This window comes from Rhyacophila brunnea, unplaced genomic scaffold (genome assembly GCF_057557595.1).
Source record: "Rhyacophila brunnea isolate RB1 unplaced genomic scaffold, BYU_Rbru_1.0 scaffold_6, whole genome shotgun sequence".
In the NCBI taxonomy this organism is placed as follows: domain Eukaryota; kingdom Metazoa; phylum Arthropoda; class Insecta; order Trichoptera; family Rhyacophilidae; genus Rhyacophila; species Rhyacophila brunnea.
In genome coordinates, this window is record NW_028233276.1 from 24032578 (window position 1) to 24054360 (window position 21783).

General features: G+C 33.9%; 1 protein-coding gene across 2 annotated transcripts; it reads right to left on the reverse strand.

Annotated features, from left to right (window-relative positions):
• Window positions 1-8001: 8001 nt before the first annotated feature.
• On the reverse strand, window positions 8002-21076 carry LOC147065438 (uncharacterized). 2 transcript variants are annotated; one of them, XM_085957089.1, is made up of 6 exons: window positions 20942-21076; window positions 12572-12762; window positions 10702-10871; window positions 9231-9321; window positions 8606-8776; window positions 8002-8231 (listed from the first exon to the last, which is right to left on the reverse strand). In XM_085957089.1, exons 1-6 carry the CDS (start codon window positions 20946-20948, stop codon window positions 8082-8084), a joined length of 780 nt encoding a protein of 259 aa, XP_085813215.1. In that variant the 5' UTR covers window positions 20949-21076; the 3' UTR covers window positions 8002-8081. The 2 variants fall into 2 exon arrangements, with proteins under 2 accessions (XP_085813215.1, XP_085813214.1); XM_085957088.1 differs by lacking the exon at window positions 20942-21076 and adding an exon at window positions 15068-15174 and having other exon boundaries at window positions 8037-8231.
• Between the last annotated feature and the right edge of the window lie 707 nt (window positions 21077-21783).

The window sequence follows — 21783 nt, forward strand, 5'->3', positions numbered from 1 at the left end:
AATTTGAGCAATAACTTGATTTAAAACTCACTTACATCATCTTACCTAAAAATTCTACATGTTTTTAAAAAGATAATACTCACTGCCATAGAATAAACAAAAAAATATTTTCTATTGAAGTATTCTTTTCCTACAATTTTTATTGATATTATTTTAAGCCGTCACTATTTCTTGAACAGGTCAGATGATATTAATTGAGTTAGCATTTACTTGGTAGAATTCCATTTTACCTGAAATGAAAATTTATATAAGTAATATTAAATTCTATAGGTTTTTTAAAAAAAAAAAGGTTTTATCGATAGCTATTTCGGTTGTAACACCATTATCAAGACTATTCAGATAGGCCGTTTTCCTTTGCTTAAATACCTACTATACGTATAATAGATAGAGACAATACAATTTCTTATTAATTTGCTCCAACAATATTATGACTTTGTAATATCAATACTTTGAAAACCCTAAATGGTTTTTAATGGGTATTAATTATGTCAATTAAAAACCCATTTAGGGTTTTCAAAGTATTGATGTTACAGTCATATTAATTATTCGTATAATGTGTAAAGCAGTGGCGCATCCAGGATTTAATATCGGGGGGGGGGGGCAAGGAGGAGAATGTAAATTAGTGCCATAGGCTCTTTTTCTCCTTCATATAATTATTTTTACATATTTTCACAATAAACGGCGATATATGTGAACAATTTCTCCTAGTTTTTATTAAATTGGAGGCATAGTGGCGGTAACCGTTGAGCGTGTCATCAGCGACTGGCGGATTGGAAGTGACTAACAGCGACTATGCTAGACATGTGCACCAAGTATGCTAAAACATTACTCAAATAATATCGGCTGTGCTACACGCTTGGTCTAGAGCAGTGTTTCCCAAAGTGTGGTACGGGAAGAGTTTGGTGGGGGTACGCGCTGCACCGGGCTATGGCTGCGCCTGGTGCAACAAGCATTAATACAACATCCATGCTAGAAGGTTTATCGCATGCGGAAGAAGAGCAATTGTTGGAATTAGCTTCAGACGGATTCTTGCAAAATAAATATAAGGGGTGTACTTTTAACATCATCCAGGTTGCAAATGCAACATGTGTATCCAGTTTTAACAGAGAAATTCCTGAAATACATCTTGCCTTTTCATTGCGCAGATCTTTCATAGTTCGATTGAGTGCTTTCAATGCGAGTTTGTGCGCCATAGTGCATTCATCCCAGGTGATGATTTTACTTGCTACCAAAACTTTGGCCATTGCTGAGTGTTTCGCAATGTTGCATGTCGATTTTTCAGTCGTTTGAAGGTTTAAGGGCAATTTAAACGTTGAATGAGACGTTCTGCATCCTTCTAGCAAAGTGACCGCTATCCCAGAAGAAGCAACTGCTACAGCATTTTCGGATCTTGCACGAACAGTGGCCAAAATCAATGACATGAAGAATGTCTTCCCAGTTTCAGCGGGCGCGTCGAGGAAAAATAAGCCACCATTTCCATCATCAATTGCCTTCATTAACGCATCGTACACTTCTTTTTGTTGGGGGTTCAACAGTGGTACATTCGTTCAAACTGATTGGTTCAATGCATCTCGATCATATTTACGTTCACGTTCCAATTCTCGATTGAAAGCGTCGTTCATTCCACGATGTGGCGTTGGCATTCCTAACTTGACTAACAAACTGCCGCACATGAGGTAACACATCTATTCGATCAAAAGCAAAGCCAGGTTATGTATCTCCTCATTCACATTCGAGATCGGGATTCCCTGAACTGACACGAATTTGATGTAAAATGTCTTCTGACATGTCATCCTTGTACTTGTTCCACAGTTCAGGTGGATTCGATAGGAAGCATGTCGAAATAATGATAGCAAATAATGTGCGTATCTGACTTGGAGATGCAGAAAAAAATGCTTCAGCGATTGTCATATCCCAATGAGTATCGTTTTCAAGCAAATTGAGCTGTTGACATGAAGCACAAAATGTTGGGCACACTACACCATTGACAGTTAGACATTTCGACTATCATTCTTACTTTTGTTTGTTTGTTTCTTGTTTATTGTTTCTGTCATGTATCAGAGATGGCGTTGTATACAGATTTAAATTTTTTGTGAGTTTCTTACTTTTCCAATGCGCGAGGTTCATCGTTCAAATTCATCGATATTAGTCAAAAGCTGTTCGATACAAAATGTATAAGAAAATGATTTTTCTTCATAATTTATTTTTTCCGTGATTTATTCAATGTTTTAATAGTTATTCTGCTATTCGGGGCGGAGACAAATCCAACAAATCAAAGATCATAAAAATCGGTCTAGCCGTTCTTGAGTTATAAATGGTTTAACTAACCCGATTTATATATATAGACTTGCTGAAGTACCCGGCTTCGCACAGGGTCGCTTCGTGGTTATATTTATCTTAGATATTTAAAAAATAATAAGAGGTAATTATTTTTTTAATATTAAAATATCTGTGTAATACAATATGGCAATATGAAAATAATTCTAATAGGAGTAAAGGTCAAACAAAAGAACACTAAATTAAAATCGAATCCAAAATATGCAAAAGTTATTAATGTTTTTAATATGCAGTAAAAAAACCAAAATTGGATGGAACAAACAAACATCAAACTTTGTATTTTGTATAATACTAATTTAGAAACCTTTGCAGGTGTGCTCACAACAACTAACAAAAGTTTCATCGCAATCGGATGAATGGTATAGGAACGCATACGAATAGAAAAAGATAGAATAGATGAAAAAGAAGAAGAAATGGTTGTATCAATTCAGAAACCTTTGCGGGCGTGAGCACAATACTTGATCAAAATTTCATTGCAATCGGATGAATGGTATAGGAACGCATACGAATAGAAGAGGAAGAAGACGGTCGTACTAATTCAGAAGTCTTTGCGGGCGTGCACACAACAACTTGTCAAAATTTCATCGCAATCAGATGAATGGTATAAGAACGCATACGAATAGAAGAAGATAGAATAGATGAAAAAGAAGAAGAAATGGTTGTATCAATTCATAAACCTTTGCGGGCGTGAGCACAAAGCTTGATCAAAATTTCATCGCAATCAGATGAATGGTATAAGAACGCATACGAATAGAAGAAGATAGAATAGAAGAAAAAGAAGAATAAAATAGTTGTATCAATTCAGAAACCTTTGCGGGCGTGAGCACAATACTTGATCAAAATTTCATTGCAATCGGATGAATGGTATAGGAACGCATACGAATAGAAGAGGAAGAAGACGGTCGTACTAATTCAGAAGTCTTTGCGGGCGTGCACACAACAACTTGTCAAAATTTCATCGCAATCAGATGAATGGTATAAGAACGCATACGAATAGAAGAAGATAGAATAGATGAAAAAGAAGAAGAAATGGTTGTATCAATTCATAAACCTTTGCGGGCGTGAGCACAACACTTGATCAAAATTTCATTGTAATCGGATGAATGGTATAGGAACGCATACGAATAGAAGAAGATAGAATAGAATAAGAAGATGGTTGTACTAATTCAGAAACCTTCGCGGGTGTTGGCACAATTACTGACGAAAGTTTTATTGCAATCGGATGAATGGAATAGGAACGCACACGAATAGAAGAATAAGAAGAAGATGGTTGTACTATTTCAGAAACCTTTGCGGGTGTTACCACAACAACTGATGAAAGTTTCATCGCAATCGGATGATTGATATAGGAACCATACGAATAAAAGAAAATAGAATGAAGAAGAAGAAGAAGAAGATGATAATTTTTCTAATTCAGAAACCTTCATGGGTGTGCATACAACGACTTACCAAAATTTCATCGCAATCGGATGAATAGTATAGGAACGCATACGAGACAGACAGACAGACAGACAGACAGACAGGCATTCATTTTTATATATTAGTATAGCCTATACTCTTCGCGCAAGTGCAAGCAATAAGTTGACAAAGTTTTATCGCAATCGGATGAACGGTATGGCAGCGCACAAAATACGAACAAACAAACAAACAAATATTAATTTTTACATATTAGATTACGAATAAATTTTATTTTTCACTAGCTGAAGTACCCGGCTTCGCACAGGGTCACTTCGTGGTTATATTTATCTTAGATATTTGAAAAATAATAAGAGTTAATTATTTTTTAATATTAAAATATCTGTGTAATACAATATGGCAATATGAAAATAATTCTAATAGGAGTAAAGGTCAAACATAAGAACACTAAATTAAAATCGAATCCAAAATATGAAAACGTTATTAATGTTATTAATATGTAGTAAAAAAAATCAAAATTGGATGGAACAAACAAACAACAAACTTTGTATTTTATATACTTAATAATAATTTAGAAACCTTCGCAAGTGTGCGCACAACAACTGACAAAAGTTTCATCGCAATCAGATGAATGGAATAGGAACGCACACGAATAGAAGAATAAGAAGAAGATGGTTGTACTATTTCAGAAACCTTTGCGGGTGTTACCACAACAACTGATGAAAGTTTCATCGCAATCGGATGATTGATATAGGAACCATACGAATAAAAGAAAATAGAATGAAGAAGAAGAAGAAGAAGATGATAATTTTTCTAATTCAGAAACCTTCATGGGTGTGCATACAACGACTTACCAAAATTTCATCGCAATCGGATGAATAGTATAGGAACGCATACGAGACAGACAGACAGACAGACAGACAGACAGGCATTCATTTTTATATATTAGTATAGCCTATACTCTTCGCGCAAGTGCAAGCAATAAGTTGACAAAGTTTTATCGCAATCGGATGAACGGTATGGCAGCGCACAAAATACGAACAAACAAACAAACAAATATTAATTTTTACATATTAGATTACGAATAAATTTTATTTTTCACTAGCTGAAGTACCCGGCTTCGCACAGGGTCACTTCGTGGTTATATTTATCTTAGATATTTGAAAAATAATAAGAGTTAATTATTTTTTAATATTAAAATATCTGTGTAATACAATATGGCAATATGAAAATAATTCTAATAGGAGTAAAGGTCAAACATAAGAACACTAAATTAAAATCGAATCCAAAATATGAAAACGTTATTAATGTTATTAATATGTAGTAAAAAAAATCAAAATTGGATGGAACAAACAAACAACAAACTTTGTATTTTATATACTTAATAATAATTTAGAAACCTTCGCAAGTGTGCGCACAACAACTGACAAAAGTTTCATCGCAATCGGATGAATGGTATAGGAACGCATACGAATATTAGAAGAAGATGATTTTCTAAATCAGAAATCTTCGTGGGCATGCGCATGACAACCCACCAAAGTTTCATTGCAATCGGATTAATGGTATAGGAACGCATACAAATAGAAGAAGATGGTTGTACTAATTCAAAAACCTTCGCGGGCGTGCGCACAACAACTGGTCAAAATTTCATCACAATCGGATGAATGGCATAAGAACGCATACAAATAGAAGAAGAAAAAGATGATTGTACTAATTCAGAAACCTTTGCGGGCAAGGGCACAACACTTGATCAAAATGTCATTGCAATCGGATGAATGGTATAGGAACGCATAAGAATAGAAGTAGAAGATGATTTTCTAATTCAGAAATCTTCGTGGGCATGCGCACGACAACTCACCAAAGTTTCATTGCAATCGGATGAATGTGTGTAGGTACGCATTCGAATAGAAGAAGAAGATGATGGTTTTACTAATTCAGAAACCTTCGCAGGCGTACGCACGACAACTCGCCAAAATTTCATTGCAATCGGATGAATGGTATAGGAACCAAGGAAGAAGAAGAAGATAGTTGTACTAATTCAAAAACCATTGCGGGTGTTACCACAATAACTGACGAAGGTTTCATCGCAATTGGATGAATGGTATAGGGACCATACGAATAAAAAAAGATAGAATGAAGAAGAAGAAGAAGAAGAAGAAGATGGTTGTACTAATTCAGAAACCTTCGCGGGTGTTGGCACAATTATTGACGAAAATTTTATTGCAATCGGATGAATGGAATAGGAACGCATACGAATAGAAGAATATAGAATAGAAGAAAAAGAAGAAGAAGAAGATGGTTGTACTAATTCAAAAACCATTGCGGGTGTTACCACAACAACTGACGAAAGTTTTATTGCAATCGGATGAATGGTATAGGGACCATACGAATAAAAGAAGATAGAATGAAGAAGAAGAAGAAAATGATAATTTTTCTAATTCAAAAACCTTTATGGATATGCATACAACCACTTACCAAAATTTCATTGCAATCGGATGAATGGTATAGGAACCATACGAATAAAAGAAAATAGAATGAAGAAGAAGAAGAAGATGAGGATTTTTCTAATTCAGAAACCTTCATGGGTGTGCATACAACTATTTACCAAAATTTCATTGCAATCGGATGAATGATATAGGAACGCATACGGGACAGACACACAGACAGACAGACAGACATACAGACAGACAGACATTCATTTTTATATATTAGTATAGCCTATACTCTTCCCGCAAGTGCAAGCAATAAGTTTACAAAGTTTTATCGCAATCGGATGAACGGTATGGCTGCGCATTAAATACGAACAAACAAACACACAAACACACAAATATTAATTTTTATATATTAGATTTATTATTATTTTGTTTATGTAGTACAAAAGGAAAATATAAATATATTTTGATTGTTATGAAAGTACTAAAGTACTTATATGCATTTTTTTTTTGATGAGGGGTACTCAGTGTTACGAAAATTATAGAAGAGGTACACAGATGTTGAAAGTTTGGAAAACACTGGTCTAGAGAGCTACAATATAATATATGCCGAATTCCACCGAAAAAAAATGTTCTTTGAATTTACATCACCACCGACTATAGTGGGTGTAGTCGTTCTTTTCGCCGAATGTTTATCGTAGATTTTTGGTTTTTTAATATTGAGGTTCCAAAATATTAATTGAAAATGGACAAAAAAAAGTATTATTGCATTTAACTTATACCTCCACAAACCTACTCAACACAACACAGCCTAATTTCTCGTTTATCGTTCTTTTGTCTATTGCACTCGGTGTACCTACACCATGGCCTCCACATCTTGAAACGGGCCCTCAGGCTAGGATATTTGGCGGACCCCCTACCCACTGTTAAGACTAAAGGCAGCGTGAAACACTACGTTAACGTTTTTTCAAATTGTGTTTTAGTTCAAATTAAGGGTACTTATACCTACCGTTAAGACTAAAGGCAGCGTGAAACACTACGTTAACGTTTTTTCAAATTGTGTTTTAGTTCAAATTAAGGGCACTTATACAGTGAATTATTGGCGATTTTTAATACATCTACTTTAATAATGGAGCTGTTGAGTATCGACATAATAATAATGAAAAAATATATTGCACAATTATATAATTAAAAATGTTCATGGTCATGAAGTGTAATAGCGCCGCAGGTGACTTTTTTTAAACTATTAAAGCTAATTTATGATGTGTGTTTATCTCACTTATCTGGTCAACCCAACACGCCGGGCCCCCAAGCTAGAGCCCTGTCAGCTCTCGCCAGCCATGACCTACACCACTCCGGAATTCGGATGGACACCGAGAATTTTTTGACAGTTCCATTAGGGATTGGGTTTATAAAAAAACCCGGCATTAGTATTTCGAAATTTTTGTGCTAGAAATTAAAATCTAAGAAATTTTTCTAAAAGGGGTGCTGTAGAATTACAAATCATTTTTTCGCCGTGTTATTTGTCTAAGCCCAAGGTATAGTTTATTGGCTTTCAATTTTAATGTGTAAAATCATTCTGATAATTTTCATGTTTGGGGGGTGCCAGGGCCCCTTGCCCCCCACCCTGGGTGCGCCACTGGTGTAAAGTAGGTAGGTACCACAAAATGGCACTATAAATTCGACGGTTAACTTCAATTGGAAATTTCAGTTTTTGGACAATAAAACAAAACACTATCAGCTACAAAATGGTCAGGCATAATATTGTTAAAATAATAAAAATAATAAATCATAATAAAAATACAGATTTGTTGTTGTATAATTATTAATATTAGATATTTGTTACGTAGAATACAATTAATTAACAGGCTCAAAATTAATTATTATTGACATTGCTCATGTAAACTTTTTATCTCTTATATTTGAGAAATATTGTCCGAAGTACGCTTCTTTATAGACTTTTTTTCGAATTTGTCGAGCGCTCATCAGCTTTATCGAATTTTTGTATAGTTCATGGTGGTGGGCGAAAAAACAGTCGCGGATCGGCTGCAACAGACAGTAAGTAATTTATTCGTAAGTAGTTAAAAATATATAAGTAAAGGCGGGAACAGACTGGTAACACGCCACGCTAGAATACACGATGAAACGCTATAAGTGTGTATTATGAAACAGATACATACTACCTAGTAACACGTGATGACGTGGCGAACGATCATTGTTATTATGATCGTTTGTGTCCATTTGTGTCGTCCGCGCTGTCTTGTCTTTTAGACATGCCGCATCAGAATATTAAAGAAAATATTGGACGTCTCAGATGGTTGCACCAATTCTAGAGTTCTACTGATACTTGCATATCAATTAATTTAATACATATTTTCAACTAACAAGTAACGTTATTGCGCTGAAAATTTATTATTCACCTTAAATCCATTTAGTTGATTAACGTTGTATCTGGTATGTGTTCGATGCTGTTTCTCCAAACAAGCTCTGCACAAGTAAATTCTATTGTCTTTATGCCAATAGTCGCCTTGTTCGCTGCACCCTGTATTGCAGATGGAACAGGTGTCTTCATTGTAAGGGACGCATTTTATCTGAAAATACGATTCGTCAGAGGATTTAAAAAGGGGGGCCTCGAAACGGTTCCAACCAGCCATACAATTATATATACATCTATACTATACTATATACATCAATGGAAAAAATGTGTGTCATCAGTCATGACTCATCACTGACATCTTCAATAATACTTAATTATTTTTAGTAAAATGGTGTGATTCTAGGAAAGAGAAACATTGGAATTATATTATTTACTATAATTATACCTATGTTGGTTGTTGAAATATTTATGTTTTGTACTTTAGATTTTTAACGTGGGGGGTCTCATAATCAATATATTGTGTCTCAGGCCACCAAGTCCCCCATATTACCACATTAATAAAAAGATAAAGTGCTCAGATGAAGTTAAATAAAATAGAGAGAGAGAGAGAGATTATGATTTTTAAAAATGTAGGTAGGTACATATTCAGATTATTTTCGATGTATTACCTCTACTGCTGGTATTAATTTTCGCGGCCCTCCAAAACTATGATAAAACCGCATGTGTAGTTTTTTAGATGAAGGATTGTATGTACCAGGTCTGAAATATAAGTAATATGAGAAAGATTTACAGAATGACATAGAGCTTTCTTATTGATAAAAAGAATAACTATCAACATGTGTAATTTGTTATAAAAATAAATCTTGTCAGTCACAAAAATATACCAAATGGTAGAAAAAATGATGATTTTTCTCGAATTTCAAAAAAAAATATGCCATATTTTTTAAAATCGCTTTTATAAGAACAAATATCAAAAAATAATTTCGTATTTTACAACTTTACTATCAAAGTCAAAAAATTAAAAATTTACGCATGTAAGAAACTTAGCTATCATTTTGTATGCAACATTTATTTTACATGTTTATATAATAATTAATGTACAAATGACCAGAATTTTGATATTTAAGCAAATATTGTAAAATATTATAGTTTTATTATTTGAGGTGTCCAGGGCTCGAAATGGACAGGAGCGTACCGGAGCGTAGTTCCGGTTCGAAAATTATTATAAAGCAAATAAAAAAAATATATTTCGAGCACTGGAGGTGTCGAAAAACATTAGATTTATCGCCATACGCCTGATGCGAATTTTGCAAGCTAGAAGTTAAATATTTAAAAATGCTAGATAGGGCAAGGTAAACGCTAACGCTGATTTGACTGTAAAGTAACACTAATTTTTTTTTCCTATATTGGCATATTTTTATATAAAAGTATAATATTAAGTCACTAATAGGTACTTATATAATTATTGCAAAAAATCATCCCATATTAAATCTTGAAATTTAATAAAAAAAGTAGGTATAAGTGCCCTATTTCAAATAAAAATACGACGTTTTATGAAGAGCAAACTTCACAGAAAAATAATTAGACTTTTTTATCCAAGCCAGCACAATCAACGTGAGCCCATTCACCACATTTCATGGGTATTAGGTAGTCATTCTTCTCCGAGCTTAAATTTAATATTATTTAGGTACCTATCCATATCTCATTACAATAAAATATACACACACACACACACACACACGACCATCTTGATTTTATGTACCTATGCGATTTTACATGAATTAGAGGATTTTGTAAATTTATTTCCATCCACTTTACACATATTGAAATAAATATGTATAATAACAACCATTTCATTATGTCACCGTTCTACTGCCAATATAGGAAAAGCTCAATTTTCCCCACTTTCTCAATTTGAACCTACACCTTTCCCCTAATATAAATAAATAATACACGATGAAATTTACAAAATTAATACTATCGACTGAGGGTACTTGATGGAATTTTAATTCTTATTGACTCATAATATGAAACAGTGAATTAGATTAATTTTACATTAACTAAAAGGCTTAAACCTACTCTAGTTGTTGTCAAAGTAGGCAAGCACACATACGAAACGTGTGCCTACTTAATACTCACCCTGGATTATGGTTCAATTTTTCGTCCGGCCTCTGAGGTGTCGAGATGTTAAAAGCTACAGGTGCACTCTTGACTCGACGTTGAGGTGCTGGGGGCCTAGGAGGGGGCTGATAGCTCTTGTCAGCTGGCCACCTGTTACTCCTACCAATCGACACCGTCCTGCCTTGATTCTAAAGTTGATACATCGTTATAATGCCAAAATGAATATAATATTATAATATCCAAAACGCTGTGCTAATTTGTTTCAGAATTATTAGGGGTGAATTATCATAATCTGCAGAGTTGGGCCAATAAATGTGGTCTCTACAAGAACCCAAATAGGTTGAAGCTCCCTCACTGTCAATTAAGGCCGTCTATAGTCAGGCCGCGACACTAAAAATTCCGAATTCCGATGGAAGTGTTAGTTATTGATTCGTTTCGAGTGCAATGCGGTAACATGTTCCCAATAAATGGATATTTTCAATTTCATATTTCGTTTTTACAACAGTTCAAATCACCATATTGCGTTCGAAAAGAATCAAGTGGCACTACGGTCGGAATCCACAATTTCGCGCCGCAGCCTGAGTAATAGTAGGCCCTGCTGCTAGAGCTTGTGATTTCTCGACTTTTCGAGTCCAAATCAAGAATATGTGTTTTCTCGAAAATTCGAGATTGGTTTTTTTGATTTCTCGAGATTCTCAAAAAATACAAATAGCTTTTTCGGAAAAAAAAAATGCGCAGAAATTTCGTATGAGTGAGAACTGTTGAAAAAAATTCGAGATTGGGCTTTTCTAATTATTTCTGGAGAATTCTAGAGACAAGATTTCTCGAACACAACCTGTACTTTCTAAAACACCAACAATGACACTCATGTGCAAAGTACCGCCCTCTAGCATTTTAGTAGGTATCAGATTTTATATAAATTCTACATTTCCTAGATTCAATATTTTAATAAACATATTTTCAAAAATTATATAAAATTAGAGGTAAGCCACTTGTGCCTAATCGAATAATGTCATTTTCATCAAATTGTGAGCGGAATAGAACAATAATATTGTAGATCTATCCAACTTGTCCATAATTAGGATGACAGACACCCTATCAATGTTGTCAGTTTGACATTTACTTTTATAATGAGCACTGGAAATAATCTCACCTCCTCAAAAGTATTTTTTAATATTCGTATTAATTTTTCGACCGTCAAAGTGTGCCACCCCTAATCACAGCGTCAGTTTCCTAATCCCACGGAATATCGCTGACTGATTGATTCCTACAATATAGTTTTTATCTAAATGTATCGATGTAGTGTCATGCGCCGCATACATTGAATGAGTAAATATAACTGGTGGTTTTGGGTAGCCTTCCTGATGAGCGTACTGGGATGGTATTCACTCTGCCCTAAGAGAAGCAGTGTATTGGTCGCTCAGAAGATGGCTGCATTTCAAAATTATCACTATCGCCAGCCATGTGAGGAGACGACCGAAATGAGTAGAGATATCAGGAGTTTTTTTAAAAGTAGGCAACTCCAAAAAAATGTTTTTTTGCAATACTGGATCACTCTCTCGAGGTGCTTGACATTATGTGATTTTCAGAAGTCATCAAATCGCTTAAAAACCTACTACACATGGGACTAATTTTCCATAGCGGATAAATCCAATAGATTTATTTTCAAACAACGAAAAATCTATTTTAAGCAATAACGTCATCGCAAAGGCAGAGGTCATCTTATTGAATGCCTTGTATTATGAAGGTGAACAGAAAGACAACGTGTTTGTTTGATTGCTAAAACACAAACCATTTAGGAAGGAGGAATGAAAATATCGCATTTTCTCATTTTGTTATTAAAACGTGGATTTGGTAATATTTGAGGAAAATACAACTACATACATACTTGCTTTCCCGGTCCAGAAAAACTGTTCACCTCTTCGTAGTAATATGTGTCTGGAGCTGATCCTTTTGTAGCTCCAGAACGCAGCATGAAGCTGGTGACATTTGGACCTTTGCGGGGCAACACTTCACGGTCGACTCTTGAGCCGAAACTGACCCTACGTCTATCATCCTTCTCGCTCACGTATTCGAACCCTAGAAGAATATCATTATAATATGTATATACTATGACAATGTTAAAATTAATCAATCGCAGGTAAGGTATTTTAATAATATAATTTAAAATATATAGGTAAGTACTATAAGGAGTGCAAGAAAAATTACGAAATAATACAAAATATCCAATTTACTAACTCGACATTTTTGTTGATTAATATCTTTTCGTTCCTAGAAGCATCCTATCAGTATTGAAACTAACTCGATCTTATAATCTAGGGACCAAAATAGGTCGTCGGCTAAAATGGAGTAATAGTGCACATTTCCAGCATATAGGTATTTTTAGTGCCGTGTTTAGAAACGTGGGGGCCCGTCACAAAGATTGATTTTGACGCGATAAAAAATAAAATAAAAATCATAATCAATAATGACAGTGATGACAAGATGAGTGATTGATGACACATAATAATACCAACGCTCTATTTTTTGGGGTATAAGTACGTATCTATTTGAGTTTGAGTAGTGATTATGGAACCCTTTTATTAGTTTCGGTGATTTTGTTATGCTTTGGGTAACATTTTCTGACCCCACGAAGGCCGCGCGGCTTAAGCGTTGGCCTATAATGTCGTGGGTCCCAGGTTAGAATCCTGGGTCCGGCAAGTACACATATTGTTTTTCATTTTGTGTATGAGTCAGAGTACGGACCTAATAGGTTGAGCAAGTGGCTAACATCCATTCCTCGTAAAAACAAAATCTGTTAATACAAAACCTGCACTCTGTGGATACCCATATGATCTTATTAGGATCGGACATGTTAAAAAAAGTATTCAATTTGTTAAAATTACATATATCTATATTTGAGTTTTGTATAATTTAATACTTAATTATATTGGTAACAGATTTTAACTGTTTCGAGGCCCCCTTTTAAATCTTCTGACAAATCGATCGCATCATCTGCGGCAAATAAAATCGCCGCTGGGTATTTTCAAGGAACATGCTAAATTTTACTATGTATGTACTACGAATGCAATCGGATTTTTTTAAATTTCTTAACATGTCATGTCAAATAAAATGTATAGGTACCTATGGTCGAAACTATATTGCATCTCATATCCATAGCTTATTATATAACCATTTACTAATGGCTATTATTACATAAAAATCTTCAAACGAACCACATGACCAGAAATAACGCACCACCAAAAAGATGCGTTTGTATTAAAAAAAAAAAAAAAAAACGGCAACGGAAGTAAGGAGCTATTCATTTATCATTTTCAGAAAATCTTCAAGACACTTTTTGACTAGGTATATAGGTAGATAGATCCAAGGGAGTGGCCATGGATGTCATGATTCATGGCCACCCCTTTCTATCTATATATAATAATATATGTATGCAATCGGGTCTAGGACGATTTGGCACCGGACAACTGGACGCCACGGAATTTGAAAATAAATAGACGTTAGATACTGACAGGTACTTTAAAAAAATATTCAATATTATTATTTACATTTCAATGATTATATTATGATTTAATAGTTGGTGAGAATGTAAACATGCAGACGTAAACAATGATTTAATCGTGCAACGAAAAAAGATTTTTTATTTGATATAAAGCCTTAGGCATGGTAATTCTCAATCCGCGAAAAAGAATACATTATGTTAAGAGTAAAATGAATTCAAACTACTTACTAAGTAGTAGATAGAAACTGATTAAAATACCTCGTCTACACGTATCTACGACAGTGCGGCGTCCAATTGTCCGGAGGCCAGTCGTCCCATTCCCATGCAATCTATGTATTTTTGTGAATATTTCTAACTGAATAGCGACCTCCAGGCTCCTTGACCATTTCTGGATCTACTAATGGGCCAATGATACTGGATTTGGTGGAATCCCAATATGACAAGGTGTCTACCTAATATGATATAAATATAGTACCTATCATAAAATTAAAATAAAGTAAAATTCACTAAATAATAATAATAACTACTGTAACTACTGTTATCACAGCCGGTCTATTTTCCCGCGTATTTTGAAAACACTTTTCGGTGGTAAATACGATGTACCTACATATTATTACATATTACCCATTTTACCTATTCACAATATATCATTTATGTATTCAGTTTTTTTCAAGGCTGCCACAAATACCAAAAAAATAAACTACACATCGATATATTACGCAGGTATAAATAATCGAATAAAATGTTAGAGAATTTTTAGCGCTACTATTATAATTAAATTAACATTAGATGTCCAATAATTAACACAGTTTTTGCCAGAGAAAACAGTATCCATTGTTATTATTAACGTTTACTTCTTAATGAAATTAAATAAATTATTACCAGTCCGAGAACTTCCTTCCATTACAAAAAAAACAATACAATTATTAATATTCTTCAATAGCACATATTATTATATTTTGTTTGCGGTCCACATTGTACAAAAGTTATGTAAAGACTAAAAGAATATATCCGGCTGCATTTTGCTCTGCGTAAAACAATGGAAATGACGGGGAAAACTTCCTATAAAGTCGAATGGAAATCATTTTATTGGTTGTTCGAATAAAATGTCACAAACGGAAACGTATTTTTCCGAATTTCAGATGTTCTCTGGGAAAATCGAAGTTCTAGACACGCTATTTCGTGATAAATTTGGCATGGCTATGTCCTGTTCAATAATTTATTGTTGTAAAATGGCTTTATAAGAATTTATGATAAGTATTGGTAATAGGTAGGTACTTATTTAACAACTTAACGTATTCTTCCGAGGATAATATATTGAATCTAAACAATATAATAGTTAATTTATTTTAAATATAACTTAAAATAAGATGCATATGGTTTATTCATATTAACACAATGCTTACGGGCCCTTTTAATTAATTTTGTAATTAACGTGTTAATTTGCATTTGAAAAGTAATTAGCAAAAACACAATTTTGTGCGGCCCGTAAGCTATGGGTTAAGTTGCAAAACAAAAAAACAACCTTCATTCTATGAAGATGGATCCTACATATTATTATTAGGTATATTATGAAAGTGAACCTGGAAATGGTTGAATGCTAATGAATTAATTATTAGTTGCAATTCATTTTAGCTTTGTAGATTAATTTGTAGCAAACATCACACAATTCACACCTATGTTTAAACAATATATTTACTACTGAGATAAAAAAAAATGTGCGGTAAAATGTTTGTATGCAATAAAATATCATAATTTAGATGACTTTTCATACAGAAAGTCTTTCGGCATAATATGGGTGGAGAGAGATCATATCAATATATTATTACTTCTATGATTTTATACGTACGTATGCATATTATGTTTTATAAAAGGGATGCGCTAAGCGGGAGTATTGTAGGTGCGAGACATCCGTGCGGCAGGATTCAAGGGGCGGCGAAAGTCCGAAAAAAACACACTTTTAAACGATTTCAGTACACATTTATATTATATTCATTTACGTAAACTAAATTTTGTTGGTGAGATATATTATGAAATAGATCTGTACGTTGCCTAGGTACTACCAAAGGGCGGCAGTTACATTAGAGCGTAAATCGAAGAGTTATAGCAAAATATACGTATATATATTATCAGGGGTGTGTGTAGAATCACTTAAACCATTCTTTCAAAGACTCAATTGGTAAATAACGAATATTAATTAGTTTTATATACTTACTATTAGATTTAATAAAAATCGAACATGTCCAATCCTAATATTTTGAGATCAAGAAATCTACTGGGATCCCGAGATTGCAAACCCTAGTAGAGCTGTGAGACGCACGGAGAGTCTGCTGATACGCGGAAGAATTATATATAAGTGAGATCGTCCTGGAAAACATGACCCTGTCTCGGATTCCAGCTGAACCTTAACCAATACGCAAGACGTCCCGGAATATTTTAAAGAGCAGTGTCCCGATTTGTATTTAAAAGGCAGTTCGAAACGATACGTAGTATCACAGAAATTTGACTTGGAAGGACAATGATTTGAGTTACCCCATCTCTACCCGCCATGTAGCTATATGCAGCCACGATTTGTGTACGGCTATGATCAAAAATTATGGTAAATTTAAAAACCCGCTAAAATGGGTGGGTGTGCTTTTCAAATACCCCTAAAATGGAAAGCCAAAATACTCTTTAGAATGTAACGAATTAAAAAATAAATACATAAAGTTCACAAATTTAATAGATATGATTTTTTCTCATTTTTCTCAAAACTACCTAAAATCGTTTTTCTCATTTTTCTCAGAACTACCAAAAATCGTTTTAGGGTGTTTTGAAACTAGGCGCTTCAATTGTCCCCGTGTGTATGCGGAAACTGGCAAACAGCTCCGCTCGGAGGGATCCCATCAGCGGGCAGTTACAGATGACGTGTTTAGCGTCTTGAAGAACACTCGATATGAGAAAAAAACAAAATATTATGCAGAAAACCGGTGATGTCCCGTGGGGGCCGTGGGGCTAGGTAGATCATACGTTGCTTAGGAGCGACAAATTATAAAAAGCGACAAATGAAATACGATCATTACGACAGATTTTGAAAGCGGTAATGACGTGTTCGATTTATTGGAAAGTACCGATAGGTATATTACTTTAAAATTTCACAAGGGGGCCTCAAAAGAATAGACTTCCACAAAACAACCTTGAGCTGTCTGAAAGTAGGTTTAGTAAAAAATGTTCTAATCCTCAGTAGAATTTAAATCAGATTTTATTGCATTATTATTTGTACATATGTATGCACTTAACAATTTTACTTATAATTATTTGAGACTTAACATGAAAGGGGACACAATTATAAGTATGCTTAAGGGTGGCACTTTGTCTTGGGACGTCAATACAGGAAACAGAATCACAACAAAGCAAACGACGATTCGTCTGTTTATCAAATTATAGCATTTAAAACATGGCCCCCACCAAGGGGCTGACAGGGCTCTAGCCTGGGGGCCCGGGCTCACGTATGGCCCGGCGTGGCGAGTCGACCAGATAAAGTGATATAAATACACATCACAAATCCTCTCTAATAGTAAAAAAAGCTATTTTCCTTCAATAATGTTATTATTTAAAATGATGTGTTTGTACAATACAATTTTTATTTGTGTATACCTACTCGACAATTCCATATTTCAAATGGATGTATTAAAATATAGAAAAAACACTAAAAATATACACATTAATTTTACCGCGTACATCATTTGGAAAAAGCTACTGTGGAGCGCCACACTGCCTTTATCCTTAGCGATAGGTAGGGGGCCCCGCCAAAGATCCTAGCCTGGGGGCCATGATTTAAATCATGTATCATACATAATAATTGAATAAAATTGGATCATTAGTACTTTCCCTATGTTTCAGTATTATTGTCGAGCTATAATATTGGTAATGGCTATCATTATATTCGTAATAATGCAGATTTGCAAGCTGCAACTTCCCATTGCGTGATCGTTGGTATCATTAAATTCAGGCATTCGTTTTTATTTTGACATCCATTTTCTTTTATGATGGCACGAAACAAAAAAATATATATTACCGGCTGTCATCAAAAAATATATTTGTGTACATAATAAGTAGGTAATAATACTAATAATTATACAGGTATGCAAAATATAATAGTAGGTATTCGTTATGTTAGTTGTGTATGTCATACGAGCACGTTCACAAATAATAACAGACAGAAATTATATCGAATTGGCGACTTTTTTATATCACTAGTGTGTACATCTGGTACCTACAAATTACAGTGGTTAGATATTTCTCTTAGTTTGGAAAAGCTGGTAAACTCGTCCGTTATTGGATTTAGTCAGGGTCCAGTGACGTCCCGTGGGGGTAGGCAGATTGAGCGTCGCTTGGGGGCGGCAAATCAAGGAGAATCATTTGGTATACGAGATAGAAATAGCTACCTAAACTTAGTAATAACGAAAATATCTTTCCATTCAATAAATCAGATCACTGCTTGGAAACAAAATGTATTAATTAACATAAAATGTTTAACAGGATTTTTTTGTTGGGTTCGCGATGTTTAGTTTACTTCCGTTGCCCTTCGACGTATTTGGTGACCAGAAACGACACGCGCACGTATGATAAAAAAATACTGTATAATACAAGGAGCGGCATTTTGTCTAGGGACGTCACTGTCAGGGTCGAAATGAGACCACGCTCAGATACAATCACTAATCACAGGCATCAGTACTTATTTTTGACCGAAGTGAAAAAACAAATAAGAACATAGGTACTTCATAATATATTCACTTAAACATACCTATCTTTAAAAAGACAAAGATTCATTAAATTTTGTTTAATTCACTAGCTGTCTATTATGAAAATAATGAATATTGCATTAGTTGCAATAAGCGCTATATTTTAACAGCACCTCTCTTGCTGCTGTTAAAATATATCACTTATTGCAACAATTACAACCAACTTATTGTAATTGTTACAATAAGTGCTAATACTTTGATAAATACCTACCATAAGTTTGATAATAGGTATTTATCACTTTAGCGGTCGATAAGTATAGAATAGACCCACTGCATACATTGAGCCCCCCCCCAAAAAATGGACTTTTATAAAATGTTCCTTTGTTATTTTGCTGTATACCTAATATGATATAATTAATAACCACAAATATTTTGGATGCTGTGTACAAAATTGATGATTGACAGAATTGATGATAACGACAATTAATTTGTCAGTAGTAAATATTTTTGCGGGTGGCATTCAAAATTATTAAGGCTATAACTTCAGCTGAGGCATGGTCTAAACTAAAACGTCGGTCCCTATTAAAAAAGTCGGATTTGAAATTTTGACATTTTCGGATTATTACGTAAACGTTATTTAAACACTTTAAACATTTATACCACAATTACAGTTTTTTTGTTTGTTTGAAAAATTTCGAGATACTCAAGTTAAAAATGACGGATCTACCGAGAGTGTCCGAATAACAATGTCGGTTCTTACCAACCGACATTGTTGGCTGGGCGTGGGTGAGCAAGATGCGTCGGATCTGACAGTTACTGCGCTATGTTTACCGGACAGACGGTTGTTTTTATAAACGTTTAGAAAAGTTTCTATAACCCGTATTTTTATTCATTATGGCAAGCAATAGGTCACAAAGGATATTTGATGAAACATCTTTGATTGCTCGTACTGAAAAATAGCATTTTGCCGATCCGACTTTTTTAATAGGGACCGACGAAAACGATCGTGACTACGCGACGCGCAGATTATGCAAACGACGCGTGACGAAGAAAACATAATTTGTCATAAAAGTTCAACATGCGTCCATGTAATTATTGTTATTTAAGTAACAAAACATGTCAATTAATATATTATTATTAATATATTAATTGACATGTTTTGTTTTTCGAGTACTTAAATATGTAACGTTTTTTAGTCATCTTAACACGATTTAAGACTCCTCCGACGCCATCACAAAATAAATTGACGTGCTCACAGGTCGACTATCGCTCTCCGATTAGCAACGCTAGCGAAATTACGTCCCACCAGATGCTGACAAGTATTTGCCGTTTCATTGAAGTATGCTCTTAACATCAAATATTACACCTATTACAAACTGGACGGGCCACGCATAGTCCGTGCTGGAGACACGGGTGCCAAAAAGAATATGGGGAATATATAAAATATGTAGGTACCAAATATTATTAATACTAAACTTGGAAGAGGCGAACCGAGATGGCCACGACTAGAGGACTAATTACTATTGTTTAAGCTTGAATTGCTGAAAGGTTGAAATAAACGGCATTTCTTAATGAATTGTATTGATTTTTTTCTTGTTAGTTATGTCCGATGGAGATTTAATGGTACCTATTGTTAAATTATAAACGATAAAGACATAAGATATATGTTTTTTTACGACAAACCATAAACTCCCCGTAGGTGAAATATGTAGGTGTGTAGGTACCCACCTACTTAATCATTGTAAGCCTTTTAATCTTTTATACATATTATATTATAAAAGATCGCCAGCTAATAAAACGTGATTGATTTTTATTTTCGATGGATTGCTATTTGTATTGACATTATTTATCATATCGCCGTTATCAGTATTTTTGTCATCAGGTAATCACGATGAAGTGAAAAATGATGTAGAGATAAGACGTGATAACGCAGTCATGCTAATCTTTAAAGGTGCAATATTGCTAACATGACATACCATTCTGATTCCTGACCAGTTACCTTAAAACAAAAACAAAATGAAAATACACTCACCAGGCATGATGTTTAAATAATATTACAAAAAAATAATTGAGATTAAAAACGTAAAAGCATTAAATTTGTTTTAGAATTATCAGAAGTGACACTACGACGTTTGCTGTTGAAGCTCTATTGTTTTTATTTTGTTATATGACTGAACGTAAAAATATTATGCAGGTCTGTCATTTTAATCATTTTTTAATTCTTTAACCAAGCCTTGTTGATATTTTGAATTTTATTATAGTTTTACAACTTGTATCATCTTAATAAAGCTAATAATAATATTTAGGTAAGTAAACAAAAACATAATTGTCACCTTAATATCTACATACCGAATAAATATAGTCGCTAACAAAATCTTCTTCTCTTGAGTCTTGACATAACCCTTCAATTTTAAGGGGGATCCTTATACAAACAGAGGCATCTAGCGGAAAAATATGAAGTTTGCAAATTGAGACATTTTTTTGATAATTTACAATTTCAACTGTATTAATTAATAAATATGTATCTGAAAATTGTACAAAACAATTGTAAAAAAAATTAATTCGTTACATATTTATGTCACGAATAACGTTATTATTACATTATATTTATAGTCATATTTACTATTAGAATTTAGTTTATTGAGTTTTCAATTTTTGACCGTTTAGATTTTTGACTAATTCATCGTAATAATACAAACGTAAGTTCAGGTAGATATTATACATAAATGAAACTCGAAATGGACCGGAACGCACCGGAGCGCCGTTCCGGTTCATAAAATTTCCAAAATTGACGCTCCGTGAATGTCATATAATAAAAAATCTAACAGACTTATTTTTATAAAATACATATAAAATTATATAACAACGTTAATA